The sequence below is a fragment of the Cladophialophora bantiana genome (genome assembly GCF_000835475.1).
Source record: "Cladophialophora bantiana CBS 173.52 unplaced genomic scaffold supercont1.7, whole genome shotgun sequence".
Classification (NCBI taxonomy): Eukaryota; Fungi; Ascomycota; class Eurotiomycetes; order Chaetothyriales; family Herpotrichiellaceae; genus Cladophialophora; species Cladophialophora bantiana.
Genome location: NW_015971581.1, coordinates 210706 through 222653, shown reverse-complemented (window position 1 = coordinate 222653; position 11948 = coordinate 210706). Strand labels below are relative to the sequence as shown.

General features: G+C 50.7%; 4 protein-coding genes across 4 annotated transcripts; 2 read left to right on the top strand and 2 right to left on the bottom strand.

The window, feature by feature from the left end:
* Positions 1–814: 814 nt before the first annotated feature.
* On the bottom strand, positions 815–5176 carry Z519_05087 (uncharacterized protein; the record flags this gene model as incomplete). Its single annotated transcript, XM_016762828.1, has 1 exon — positions 815–5176. One exon carries the CDS (start codon positions 5174–5176, stop codon positions 815–817), a length of 4362 nt encoding a protein of 1453 aa, XP_016620441.1.
* Positions 5177–7206: 2030 nt separating this feature from the next.
* Z519_05086 (uncharacterized protein) lies at positions 7207–7776 on the top strand (the record flags this gene model as incomplete). The annotated part of the gene is made up of 1 exon (XM_016762827.1): positions 7207–7776. The coding sequence occupies one exon, from the start codon at positions 7207–7209 to the stop codon at positions 7774–7776; it is 570 nt and encodes a 189-aa protein (XP_016620440.1).
* Positions 7777–9123: 1347 nt separating this feature from the next.
* Z519_05085 (uncharacterized protein) lies at positions 9124–10014 on the top strand (the record flags this gene model as incomplete). Its single annotated transcript, XM_016762826.1, has 1 exon — positions 9124–10014. The coding sequence occupies one exon, from the start codon at positions 9124–9126 to the stop codon at positions 10012–10014; it is 891 nt and encodes a 296-aa protein (XP_016620439.1).
* Positions 10015–10296: 282 nt separating this feature from the next.
* Positions 10297–11127, bottom strand: Z519_05084 (uncharacterized protein; the record flags this gene model as incomplete). Its single annotated transcript, XM_016762825.1, has 1 exon — positions 10297–11127. One exon carries the CDS (start codon positions 11125–11127, stop codon positions 10297–10299), a length of 831 nt encoding a protein of 276 aa, XP_016620438.1.
* Positions 11128–11948: the final 821 nt, after the last annotated feature.

Genomic DNA, 11948 nt, shown 5'->3' with positions numbered 1-11948 from the left:
CCTAGGAGATATGGAACTTGGGAGAATGCCTTTGTCGAGGCATTTGAATGAAGTTGAAGCTGAGGAAGCAGAAATTCGAAACGTCATTTTGCCAAACGGTTGTGCTTGGCAATGCCGCACTTTGAGAGGCTATTAAACCACAGCGAGCAGCCCAAAACGTTCTGGATGTTTCCACTGTCCAAAGTCCAACCACGTCTGCTGCATGCGTTGCAATAACCGTCTCCTCGCATTCTACCGACCAAAGCCGTGGCTCACTCTTCACACGAACGTTGCCGAACTCCTCGTAGTTCATGATCTAGGCGCAGGTTGGAGAAGCAAGAGAAGGTGTCCCCCTGTCGATCCCTGCTAATGCTCGGTGCCCAGGTAGCTGGGCTACTGTATCAAGAGCACTTGGAAATCCTTCCGTCTCCTACTGTCCTTTCCTGCCGTGCTCTCTCACAGCATCAATACTACGAGAAAGTCGTGTCCGAGGGTGGCCAAGTTGCGAGGGGCCTCCGGACAAAGGACATCAATTCCTAGCCACCATGGGGAGAGAAAGATGCACTTCCTCCGCAATGCCAACAGTGGCCGCGCTCGACCCAGGGCTGAAGCGCCGGATGCACCCTCGGGGGAATAGCAAGGTTCTGCGTCTAAGAGCTGGATGAATGAGAAGCGGTGTACAACCGGCGGCTCTCTGTGGGCTCGCTCTTCTGTATCGCAAATGGCACTGTTGCGCGACAACTCCTTCCGTCCAAGTCCTGTATCAATCTATATGCTCTATTACGTCCATCGTGCCGCTGAGCTACCTTCGACCTGAACGCCCGCAATAACTGATCTAGAACCCAGTCTCGTTAGTCCGGCCCTGGTGTACAACACGACCAGCCGAAAGCACAACACAAAAGTCGGCATTTTCCACAGCTGTGACCCGGTGGGCAATGGTGATGATTGTGCTTTCCCGCAACTCCTCCCTCAACACACGCTGTATTTCGGCAGCCGTGTCCAAATCAATGCTGGCCGTTGCTTCGTCCATGATGACAATTGCGCTTCTCCGCAATATTGCTCGGGCAAGTCCAACCAATTGTCGCTGCCCCTGACTCAAATTTCGTCCTCCAGTATCGATCTGTGTCTGCAGCGTCCACCCATACTTCCCGCAAACCCTTGACAGCACAGATTCACAGGCAAAGTCAGAATGTTCCTCCATTGGATCAAGATTGTGACGCAAGGACCCCGGGAAGAGGATAGGTTCTTGTGCTAGAAAGGTTATTCTGCTTCTTAATGCCTGCTTGTCAACTTTGGTGATGTCGATCCCATCAACCAAGATGCGCCCGGACTCAGGAGTGATTGTTGCTAACAGTGCCATCGCAAGAGTAGACTTGCCGGACCCTGTTCTGCCAGTGATGGCATTTGTCGATCCTCCCTTGAACCGAAGTGAAACATTTGTCAGTGCCGGGTCAAGATGAGGCTGATATCGAATAGTGACATCCTCGAAGACAACCTCGCTTCCATACGTGGGCCAAGCGGCTGGCGGCTGAATCGAGCTCGGGGGCTCCTGTTCAATGTGGACCAATTCAACCACTCGCTCAACAGACACGAAGTTCAGTTGGAGTTGGCCGTATGATTTGCAAATGGCATGGGTCGATTGGACAAACTTGTTCGCAGAGATTAAGAGAAACGCAGTCAAACCAGCCGAGAGGTTGGAGAAAATTGCCAGGATAGTTAGGAGAAAGGTGGACACTGCTGAGAGCGTGTCGAAACGATACATCAGCCATCCCTGCAGACTCCAGTAGAAATGATCCATCTTCTGGAATGCGTCTGTGACCTGGATGTTTCTCTCCTGAAATTGTGATTGTGCACAGAAAGCTCTAACGGTCATCAGCCCGTTCAGCAATGCACCGAAATTAGACATCAAGGGGGTGAGAGAGACCATCTCAAGGCGCCTCAAGCTTTGTGACGTGGGTAGAAATCGCAGGAAGATCAGCACAAACGCCAGCGTTAAGCAAATGGCGAATACCAGAAATATCGGCGTGATGCTGGCAATCACGACCATGGAGGAGATCCAGGCAACGGCATACCATATGACTGTGAGGAACAGCTCGGCGATATTGCCATCGATGGTCCCCATATCTGACGTCAATCGATTCATCAATCTCCCAACCGGTGTCACATCATAAAACTGGAAGTTGGCGTTGCTTATACGACCCATGACAACCTTGAACATCCGACGCGCAGCAGAGTATGTGACGACCAGCATGGACATCTGGGAAAGCATCAGTCCCACGGTCTCGCACGCCACGATGACAAGAAAGCCGAGAAGCCAAGGCCGGACATTGACGGCTGGATCGGGAAACTTGTCGAACAGACCTGAGATTGGACTTTGAAGAAGGTGAATCTCAAAGTCAAATCCCTCGCGAGTCAGCAACCGGAGTTTCGCTTTGTTGTATGCTTCTCCCCATTCTTTCAGGAACCAGCTTTCACTGACATAAGTGACGCGACAAATTACGGCCGTCAAGACAACCATGCACCACCATCTCAGTGTCCCAGCTTTGATGTATTCCCAGTAAACTTGAAGCTGCACTCCACCGTGCGCTCGGTGTTCTTCTTCCACGAATTTGTCTGGAACCGCGGCAGATTCATCGATGGGTTCGACATTGCCTTCAGCTTCCATCGGATCTGCCTCTGGTCCAGTTGCCGATAGGGTTTTTGATAGGTCCTCATCATTTCGATGCAGCAACGCCGTACCGTCCAAGATTTCGATTAGCTGGGACGCCAGGTGCTGACAAAGATCAGTTCGGTGAGTCACAAGGACGATAATACGACCTTCCATGAGACTGCCGCAAAAACATCTCGCGACAATCCATTCTGCCGTTTGTTGGTCCAAGGCGCTAAGAGGATCGTCGAGCAAGAGGATTTTTGCTCGACTGTAAACTGCCCGTGCAAGAGCGACTCTGGCCTTTTGGCCACCGGATAGACCAATGCCGTTCTCGCCGGTATTGGAAAGGTCACCAAATTTGAAATTGGCAAGGTCCGGCAGAAGCCCGCATGCTTCTAACGTCCTCTTGTAGCGAGCATCGTCATATTGCGAATTGAAAAGAATGTTTTCCCGGATGCTCATGCTTTGAAGCCACGGTGTTTGGGCACAATAGCCGATTGGGGCTGGTGGCTTCATTAGTTTCCCGCCGCGCAGATCAAGCTCCCCTAGAAGCGCCTGTAGCAAGGCTGTTTTGCCTGCTGCCACCGGGCCGAAGACGACAGTCAATCCCGGAGAGAATGAGAGATTGAGATCCCGGAGAACTGTCCGCGAGAGACCGGGCCATGAGAAGGAGGCATTTTGCAGCTCCAGTCGGTCGTCCGTATACTCTCGACTGTCCGCTTCATGAAACTTATCCGGTTCGGCAATGAATTCTGAGATTCGTCCAACTGCCACCGAAGCGTTCAGTAAGACTGTGATCAGCGTTGGTAGCTCTCGAATATTGCTCTGCAGAAGGGAGAAAAGCTGCAGTGCTGGAAAAGCAATGTCAATACGCAGCTCATGTCCTGCCGCGATAGTGTAAGCATAAAACGTGGCGACCGGGAGCATGCCGCTTGCAAATGAGTTCAAAAACTTGATGGCTGAATTCAACAAAAACGTAATGATTCTCAGGTTGAGTTCTTTCTGCCGGGAGGCTATAACACCATCAAGCCATGTGAAGTGCCACCCATACCATCGCAGGTGCCTTATAGCCTCGACGTACTGACTGATCTTTTGTAATTTGATGTCTGTGACTTTCCGGCGTTCCCTTTCCCAGCCGACGAGGATGCGGGCCAGAACGTAGTTAAAGATCTGTGCGATAACAACTACTGCGACACCAACGATGCAGGACCATCCAAGCATTTGCCAGATGAGAAAAATAGAGACGATGAGACCAAGCGGCTTGTTGATCAAAGTTTGGAACTCCCAAAAGCGTTGCGCGACCTCATAAACATCATTCCGCATCAAGTTGAGGATCTTTCCCATTGATGCTGGTGGTTTTTTCTCAGTCATCGCTCCCTTTTTGGAGAGGAAGAAGGATCTGGCTTTGCGGATTGCCCCACTGGCCAGGTTTGCAAAGCTTTTGGGTTGTTTGAGTTGCCCGCTGATGAGACCTTCTGTCTCGGGCAATGGCCCCGTCTCTCCCGGGTCGGAAGCATCAGCGGAGCCTTCCATGGCGGACTCGGCTTGACTCTCGGCTTGACTCTCGGCTTGCTGGGGCAAACTGCCCAGGATTTTCCGATTCAACGTCTTTTCATATAACATGGTGATCATCTCGCCGCGAGACCGTTCATAACATCGTCGTCCAAACCACAAGCTGAAGACTGCACTCTGAGCGGAGACAACTCTGACCACAAGTATGAGGATTGCATACACGATTGCTGGTCGCCTGTCAATGCCTATTCTTTCCATGGCCTGCAGGAGCTTTTGGAGAATCATGGGAGCGGAGTAATTGGCAGCTAGTTCCAGGATCGCCAGAGCTGTCAGAAGAACCAGGTCAATCCAGTTTGCTTTCAGCAACCTTCGGACAACGGTGCCCTTGAGCTCGCGGAAGGCATCGTGCAGATGTCGATGCTGAAACTCATAGGCGAGGGCCCAGACGTCTTCGTCATGGAGCTGTCTCCTGTTCCCGATCTTGATCAAGGGTGATAGCCAAGACACTGTCATCCATTGCAGGAGTGTAAGGTTGTCCTCAGGAGATCGGAATGCGTGGGATGGTGTTGCGAAAGGACGACTGATCTCAGCGCGACTCAAAGCTGAGTCACGAAGCGGCATGTTGATAACGACAATAACGGCAGCGGCAGCCAGTCCCGCACTGCAAAATGCGAGAATTGCGTTCTTGCTACCCATGTGTTCATGAAACTGAGTGGCAACCATGCATGCTCCCACCACAAAGATGGCGAAGAAATCGAAAAACAGAAATATCGAGGCGGTCCTCGGGCGCCACGTTACAATATGAAGAGCCGCGGCAACCCAAAGCACGGTAGCGAGGATTGCCCACGACGCATGTATTGCCACAGCAAGTTGAGCTGCCAATCCGAGCGCTGAGAGTGCGAAGAGGAATAGTGTGCTCCATGGTGTTGGCGAGCTTTTGGGTTCGATATCCAGGACGTCAACAGGCTCTTGGACGAAGGGTCTTGGCCATAGGGAGCCAAATCTTGAGATTGCATTGTTCGATTTTGAGGACATGGTGGTTGAGCAAGCCACGAGACGCTAGGCGTATAGGCTGCAGCCACGCACAAGTCCGTCTTCCAGGTAGCAAAATATATTGAGTGTTCGACTTTTTGACGCAAACCTCGAGCCGCTACTTCTCGGATACCATTCTGTCGGTATGTATATGAGTCGAAAACAATTCTCTGCCGCCAACAGACGTCTCACATATATCCAAGTTGGCACAAGTCAAAGTCGAAAACAAAGACGGTGTAAGATGCAACTCTGGGGAAAGCAAATCCCCGCCAAGACACTAACCATATCGAGGAGCTAGATACTTGGTACTTCGTACGAGGTACCTGCGAGCCTGTTCGGTGCCTATCAATCCGAGTCGATTGAAGGAGAAGCCTGGCGTTCCTGACGTCTGTAAGGGGGAAGTGCTCAGTAACCTGAGAGGCAGAGGTAGCTGATTCTCTCAAAGGGACAGGGTTACCCAATATTCTAAGTGAAGATTATCTTTTTCCGTACCCTGGATTATGGGATCTGTCAACGTGTCAGTGTCGGACAAATCTGTCCTTCGAGAACTCAACCACAGCCTATATCGATGATACCCAAGTCTACCAACATCGAATAAAAGTTCCAACAGGTTTGGGGATTCAAGCATTGGAATATTCTTAGGTGATTTTTACCTTTACCGCGAGACAACATCCGCATGCAGCCAAAAGCTTGTATGTTCCAGGCACCGTTCAATCAGATCGCGCCATCGGCAAATTTTAGCACGCCATGAGCCGATTGCCACAAGTATATCAATGATACCTTGTTCAAGAGGGGTTGCAGGAGGTGGTGCCCGTCACGATCAACATCTGTCATCAGGGGCAAACGCCGGTGAGATGTTCCCTTAAACATAATTAGAGGAAACAGCAGCTTTTAGTAGCAGTGAAAGGTGCCGGAGTCCGGACTGGGCTCAAGAGGGCGGGAGAATAAGCCACGAGCATACTATGAGCCAGCCAGGAGGTGAGATTTGGCTTCCCACCTAAGCCACTAGATAGGTCTTACCAGCCACTAGGATCCGGCTAGAAGTACTGAGGAGGAGCGAAGAGCGGGACAAGCTTACTAGGTAGTGAGTTTACCGATCCATATGGGGATCGCTCAGGTCGTCCCTCAAGCCGGATTTCGTCCACCCGGAGCTCATGATATCCCAAGATACCTCCTAGCCATCCTGTAACCCCTAAGGTCAAGAAGGTGCTGTGAGATCGGGGCGTCATAGGTCAACCATCGGGCCGGGACCGGCGCGGGAGACAAGGGGACTCAGCCGATTGCCCATCTTTTCGCTCACTGTTCGCCCGCCCAACATCAGTCTCGCTGCAACATCCGTAGGGCCGCCAACCATCTTTCTACGCAGATACACCCTTTGCTCTCATATATTGCTGTACAGTGTGCGTTAGGCGCCAACCTCGCAGCCATCGAGTACCGAACGAGCAATCGATCCAACCACCCCAGATTCTTCTTCCACATTGCCTGGTCCCAGTTCTGACACCTCCAAAGATATCATTTTGATTGTTTGCAATCAAGACTCCGCAGCCCCTTGCGCACAGTTAGCAGTGTTTGGTGGAGGTGTCAAATCCTATGAGTGATGAAATTCCGCCATGGTTCGGCCCACGTCCATGATGCCTCTCCCCGCCCGAGGCAGTCGTGGAATCAACATTTGTCGCATTCGCCGTTTGTCTACCACATGCCTGGTCAGATTTTAGCTGCACTATACGAGAAAGGAGTGGTTGTCTTTAAAGCTCCATACTTTCTCATCCATCCACTGTCTCCAGTACATGCGAACTATGGCCAGGGAATACCTGCACACACTCGGTACGATACTACATGCTGATATGTGTGGAAGCAACTCGGGTCACCCTTTGGATGTGCTTATAAAAGGATTCATTCTCTCGGCCGCTAACGGCTTCTCTCCAAGTCTGTGTCAACTTGAATCAAAGCCTTAGGTCTCCCTGGGTTACATACCAAATCTTGAAGGAGATATCTATAGACATCCGCCCAGAGCAGCGAGTGCAAGACCCAGAATGGATGTCGATAAAATACCAACCATTGTCGAATCATCCTTGACAAATGGGGGCAAACGTACAGTTATCGATACCGACTTAGCTCCTGGTTCCAAAGCTCCATCGCATTATCATGCTGACTTTACCGAGACATTCACCCTCGTCAGTGGTTCAATGACCGTTTGGACTTCAGAGGATATGAACGAGGAGAGCCTCAAGCCGATCGAGCCCGAAGTGGGGAAGGCGGTCTCAGTTCCACCAAACACTCTCCACAAATTCCTCGTGAACGAACAGTCACAGGTCCACGTCGTGATGAGTCCCGGCACCATTGGTTTCGAGAAAATGATTCTCATAATGCGCGGCACACAAACAGACGGTGTTTATACTCAGTTCAGCTCGCCGGTGACCGAGAGTGGTGCAACATTCTTTTCGGTACTTGGAGATCTCACAAACACTCTGTTCGTTGGAGAAGCAAAGGCGAGGCTCGATGCGTTGGCCGCCACCAAAGGCTCGGAGATTGAAACCGTGAAGCAGGAGCTCATTGCCAAGTATGCCTCGGACGGGCTTTTGAAGAAAGCTGCTGAGCTTTGAGCATTGGCATGGGGGAACGCGGGGATATCCCAGTATTGCTCCGCGGAACACACGATTGTCACTTCATCCAATAATGGTTGCAGACGACTCGAACGACGCACTATGCCCACTGATAACAGCCAAGGACGGCAAACACCTCATCTATCTCTTTCTCTCTCAGAACTTTCGCTTATAGTCAATGCATGATAATGGGTCAGAAACTGGACATGAGAATCGGCGAGATATGCAGTCTCCTAGATGCATTCTTGGAGAAACATTCAAACAATGCTATTTTGCAAGGATGTAGACCTACGGCGATCCATACCTAGAGACGTTTACGCCGAACGCATCCGAGGCCGCCAAAGCCTTGAAATTCAGAGACAGATGGTTTCGAAATCCCCTCGCTGAAGCTGTGAGGAGATCATCCACGGAGTCGAAATCAATGGGCAAATCCTCTTTTGGATTGTCTCACTACCCCCATGTGTGAAAGCCACGGAGATCACCACGAAAGTCGAAATCTCCCTACAATCGATGGCATCACTTCGCAATTCAAAGGTAAGGACGAGTCCTTCTAAATGAAAACTTTCAAATTGGGGCAAGTTGCTGCATCCATTCCGTCCATGTAATCTATAAAAAGAACATCTTGACGCGAGCAGCGTTCAAAAGGACAAATTGCTAATATGGGTCAATGGATCCCTCTCTTTGTGGGACATTCCTGCCCATCCTCCAATGCTTATGCGACGCCACAATTTTTCACTCCCAGAACTTGTCTGGCTCATCCGTTTCAGTAGGTTGTACGATGAATCAATCCGATAACAATAATTCTTAATCCACAGAGAAGAGCACTGTCGAGAGGCATACCATTGGACGTCACCCCAGTCCCGTTCGAACGGCGAGCAAAAGTCTCCGCACGACTTACGTCAAGAGAGACTACAAACACCACAAGAGCCTCATTCATCTAACCATTTTGCGGGGAAGATGTAGATGTGCTTCGATGCGGGTATGGAGCATAAACGTCATTATGACCAAAATGAATGCTGGATGCCACGGAGAATCAAACTTGTGGAGGGTACATAGTGTTCAAACTCGTCTGCTTTCCCAATTCGCCTTCACTCAGCATCGTCAAACAATGCACCTGCCTGACGAGAAACGAAGATGTCTGCTCACGGATCCGCGCCTCTCCTAACTCAGCATTTTCAACCGCCGCGACCGCTTGAGCATGAAGAACTCCACAAGACAGATCTAGCTATAGGCGCTAAAAGCAAGGGATGATTAGCTGCGGATGAATCTATAGGGAGCATCAAGAAGAGGCTGGAAAAAGTAGGGAAGGAGGACATGGAAGACAATCGCCGTGAGTAGCGAGATGTCATGTTCACAGCCGAAGGGTCGTTTGAGAAATCCATTTCTGGGATAATCACATTCGAAGAGACGCTCATGAAACTCGATGCTCAGCTGGATTCCAAGTACAAAGGCAAATCCTTCGTGAGCATCATCAAGGAACGCGGCATCATCCCTGGTATCAAAGTCGACAATGGTACTGTGGCACTGCCACGTACGTCACCCGAGGAAACAACAACCCAAGGATTGGATGGTTTGTTCCGCAGATGCAAGCAGTGCCATGAGCGAGACGCTCACTTCAGTAAATGGCGCTGTCCTTATATTGTCCCTCCCTCCACGCTGTCACCTCTTTCTATCATGGACAACGCCGAGGACCTAGCAAGATATGCTGCCATCTCGCAGCAGGCTGGTCTCATCCCAATTGTCGAGCCCGAAGTGTTAATGACGCACGATCAGCCGCTAGAACGTTCTCTGGAGGCTCATATTGCTGCCTATTCTGCAATGTTCGAGAGATTGTCTCTGCACAAGGTCGATTTTGCTGGTCTAGTCTTGAAAGCTTCCATGGTTGTCCGGGGAGACCAATCCGGCCAGAGAGCGACCCCGACACAGGTCGCAGAAGCCACTGTGTATCTGCTGAGCAAGACAGTCCCGCCACTTGTACCAACCATCGTCTTCCTTTCTGGCAGTCTTAGCGACTCGGACTCAATCTCGTTCCTCAACGCCATCAACAAAAAGAAGCAATCCAATCCAAATGCGGCTCCTTGGGCTTTGACATTCGCCTTCAGTCGTGCATTACAAGGTGTCGCTATGCAGGTTTGGGCAGACGAAAAGCTGAAAGAAAGCCAAGATCAGTGGGTTGATCGAGCAAAGTGGTTTGGACAAGCTGCTACGGGCAGATATGAGGGAGGTTGTCCTTCATAGTTGCGTTCTGAAGAACGCGATCAACTTAGCAAGGACCAAATCCTAAATGTGTCCAGAATCAAAGAACAGTGCCAGCTACATCTCAAGAGCAATTGGCCCAAAGTATCTCGATAAAACTGGTGATTGTCGAAAGCAAAATTGGTTGAAGTGAACTGCAATATTCTGTATGATCCCAATCTCTTGGTATCTAGTTCGATTCTCTCCTGCATGTCCCTGAATCCTCCAGCTGCAGATGTCTTGAAATCTGCTGCGTTGACATTCCATCATCATAGTTTGGGTACATCATAACTTGGAGGGTGACCACACAGGTGGTCTTTTCTCTTTGAACGCCCTCAGGCCCTCGAGGATATTATCACCTTTCTGTAATTCAGCCCATTCTTTTCCTCTTGTTATAGCAGTGGCTTCCACGACACTTGCAGTCTCCCACCCCTGTCTTAGTCCAGCTCTGGTACAAATAACCGAGTCAGGGCTATTTTCCGCGATGACCTTCGCATATTTGACTGCCTCCTTGACCACATCTTGTTGCGGAACCACCTTGTTGACCAAACCCCACTCCATCGCTTTCTGAGCAGTAAAGTAATTCCCCGTCAAGGCCATTTCGCTTGCCCTCTGGAGGCCCAGAGTTCTGATCAACCGCGGAAGAACACCAGCATATGGTGCAACACCTCGCTTGACCTCCACCAAGCCAAACGTAGCTGTATCGGCGGCAATGACTAGGTCGCAGTTCACAACTATTTCGCAGCCCCCTCCTAGGGCCATGCCATTAACGGCAGCGATCACTGGTTTTTTTCCAACACGGTTGGACAGTGGAACTGCTCCAGGTACATCGCCGGGACCAGCACCAGGTTTTGCACCTCTGGCAGATGCTTTCTCTTGCCATTCCTTCAAGTCTGCACCCGTAGAAAACGCCTTCTCGCCAGCGCCAGTAAGTACAGCTACCAGAAGAGAAGGCTCATCGTCAAGCCAGCGGAAGACCTTGGTCAATTCGACGACATCTGCGGCAGACATGCAGTTTAGCTTCTCAGGTCGTGACAACGTGACGACCACCACACCCGGAGCAGGGAAGGAGAGTTTCGCAAACTGTGTCGGCGGCGGAGAGGGGACGGGAGCCATCTTCAAGGTATGACGGGACTGTTTACACCGGGGCTCCGGGGACGCTGGTAGAGTATGTATCGCGGGCGGCTCGGCGACGTGCGCTGGCAGGTTGTGGCTAGTAGCACCCAAAGCAAAGTAGTCGTGGAAACTGATCAGAGACGGGTTCCACCACCTGGCATGCAGCAGATAACTACCACGGTTTATATCATTCTCACTCTAGCAATGAAGAGTTCAAGTGAGGAGTATGAAGACACAGATACCGAGGTCTGTTACATGGAGTATCACGTGGGAAGAGATCAACACGTCGATAGAGAGGTCCTCATAGTAGACTAAAGAGCGCCATTCATTTAAGTCCTTTCGACACATTAGCGGCGCGCCAATCAGAGAAGTCCCGTAAAGTCAGAAGCCATATCCCGTGGATCGAGACACGACGCAATGAGACCAACCTACATTTGCTAAGCAAGCATATCTCGTACGGCCGTATGTGACGGCATCCAGGCGGAGACAAGAAGCTCTGGAAAACGCATCGACATGGGGTATATATAAAAGGGGTCTAGGGGCCGGAAAGAACCCCAGTCTTGCCCAACCTTGCCAGGACCAACAACCCTTCGTGATCCAGATGCAGGGGTGTGCATACACACAAACATACATACCTAGGCCCCTGGGCAACTTGGCAGAAGAGTCGTGCGAACTTCGCAACACAAAATGTAAATGATCGACTCAGCTTACCATCTACAGATCACAAAAAGTGCTATCACCGTCGTCAAACGTTTGTGTCTATCCCATTTTAGGCAGATCCAAAATTTTGACTAGCATTTTTTTGGGGGGGGGGGGGGGGG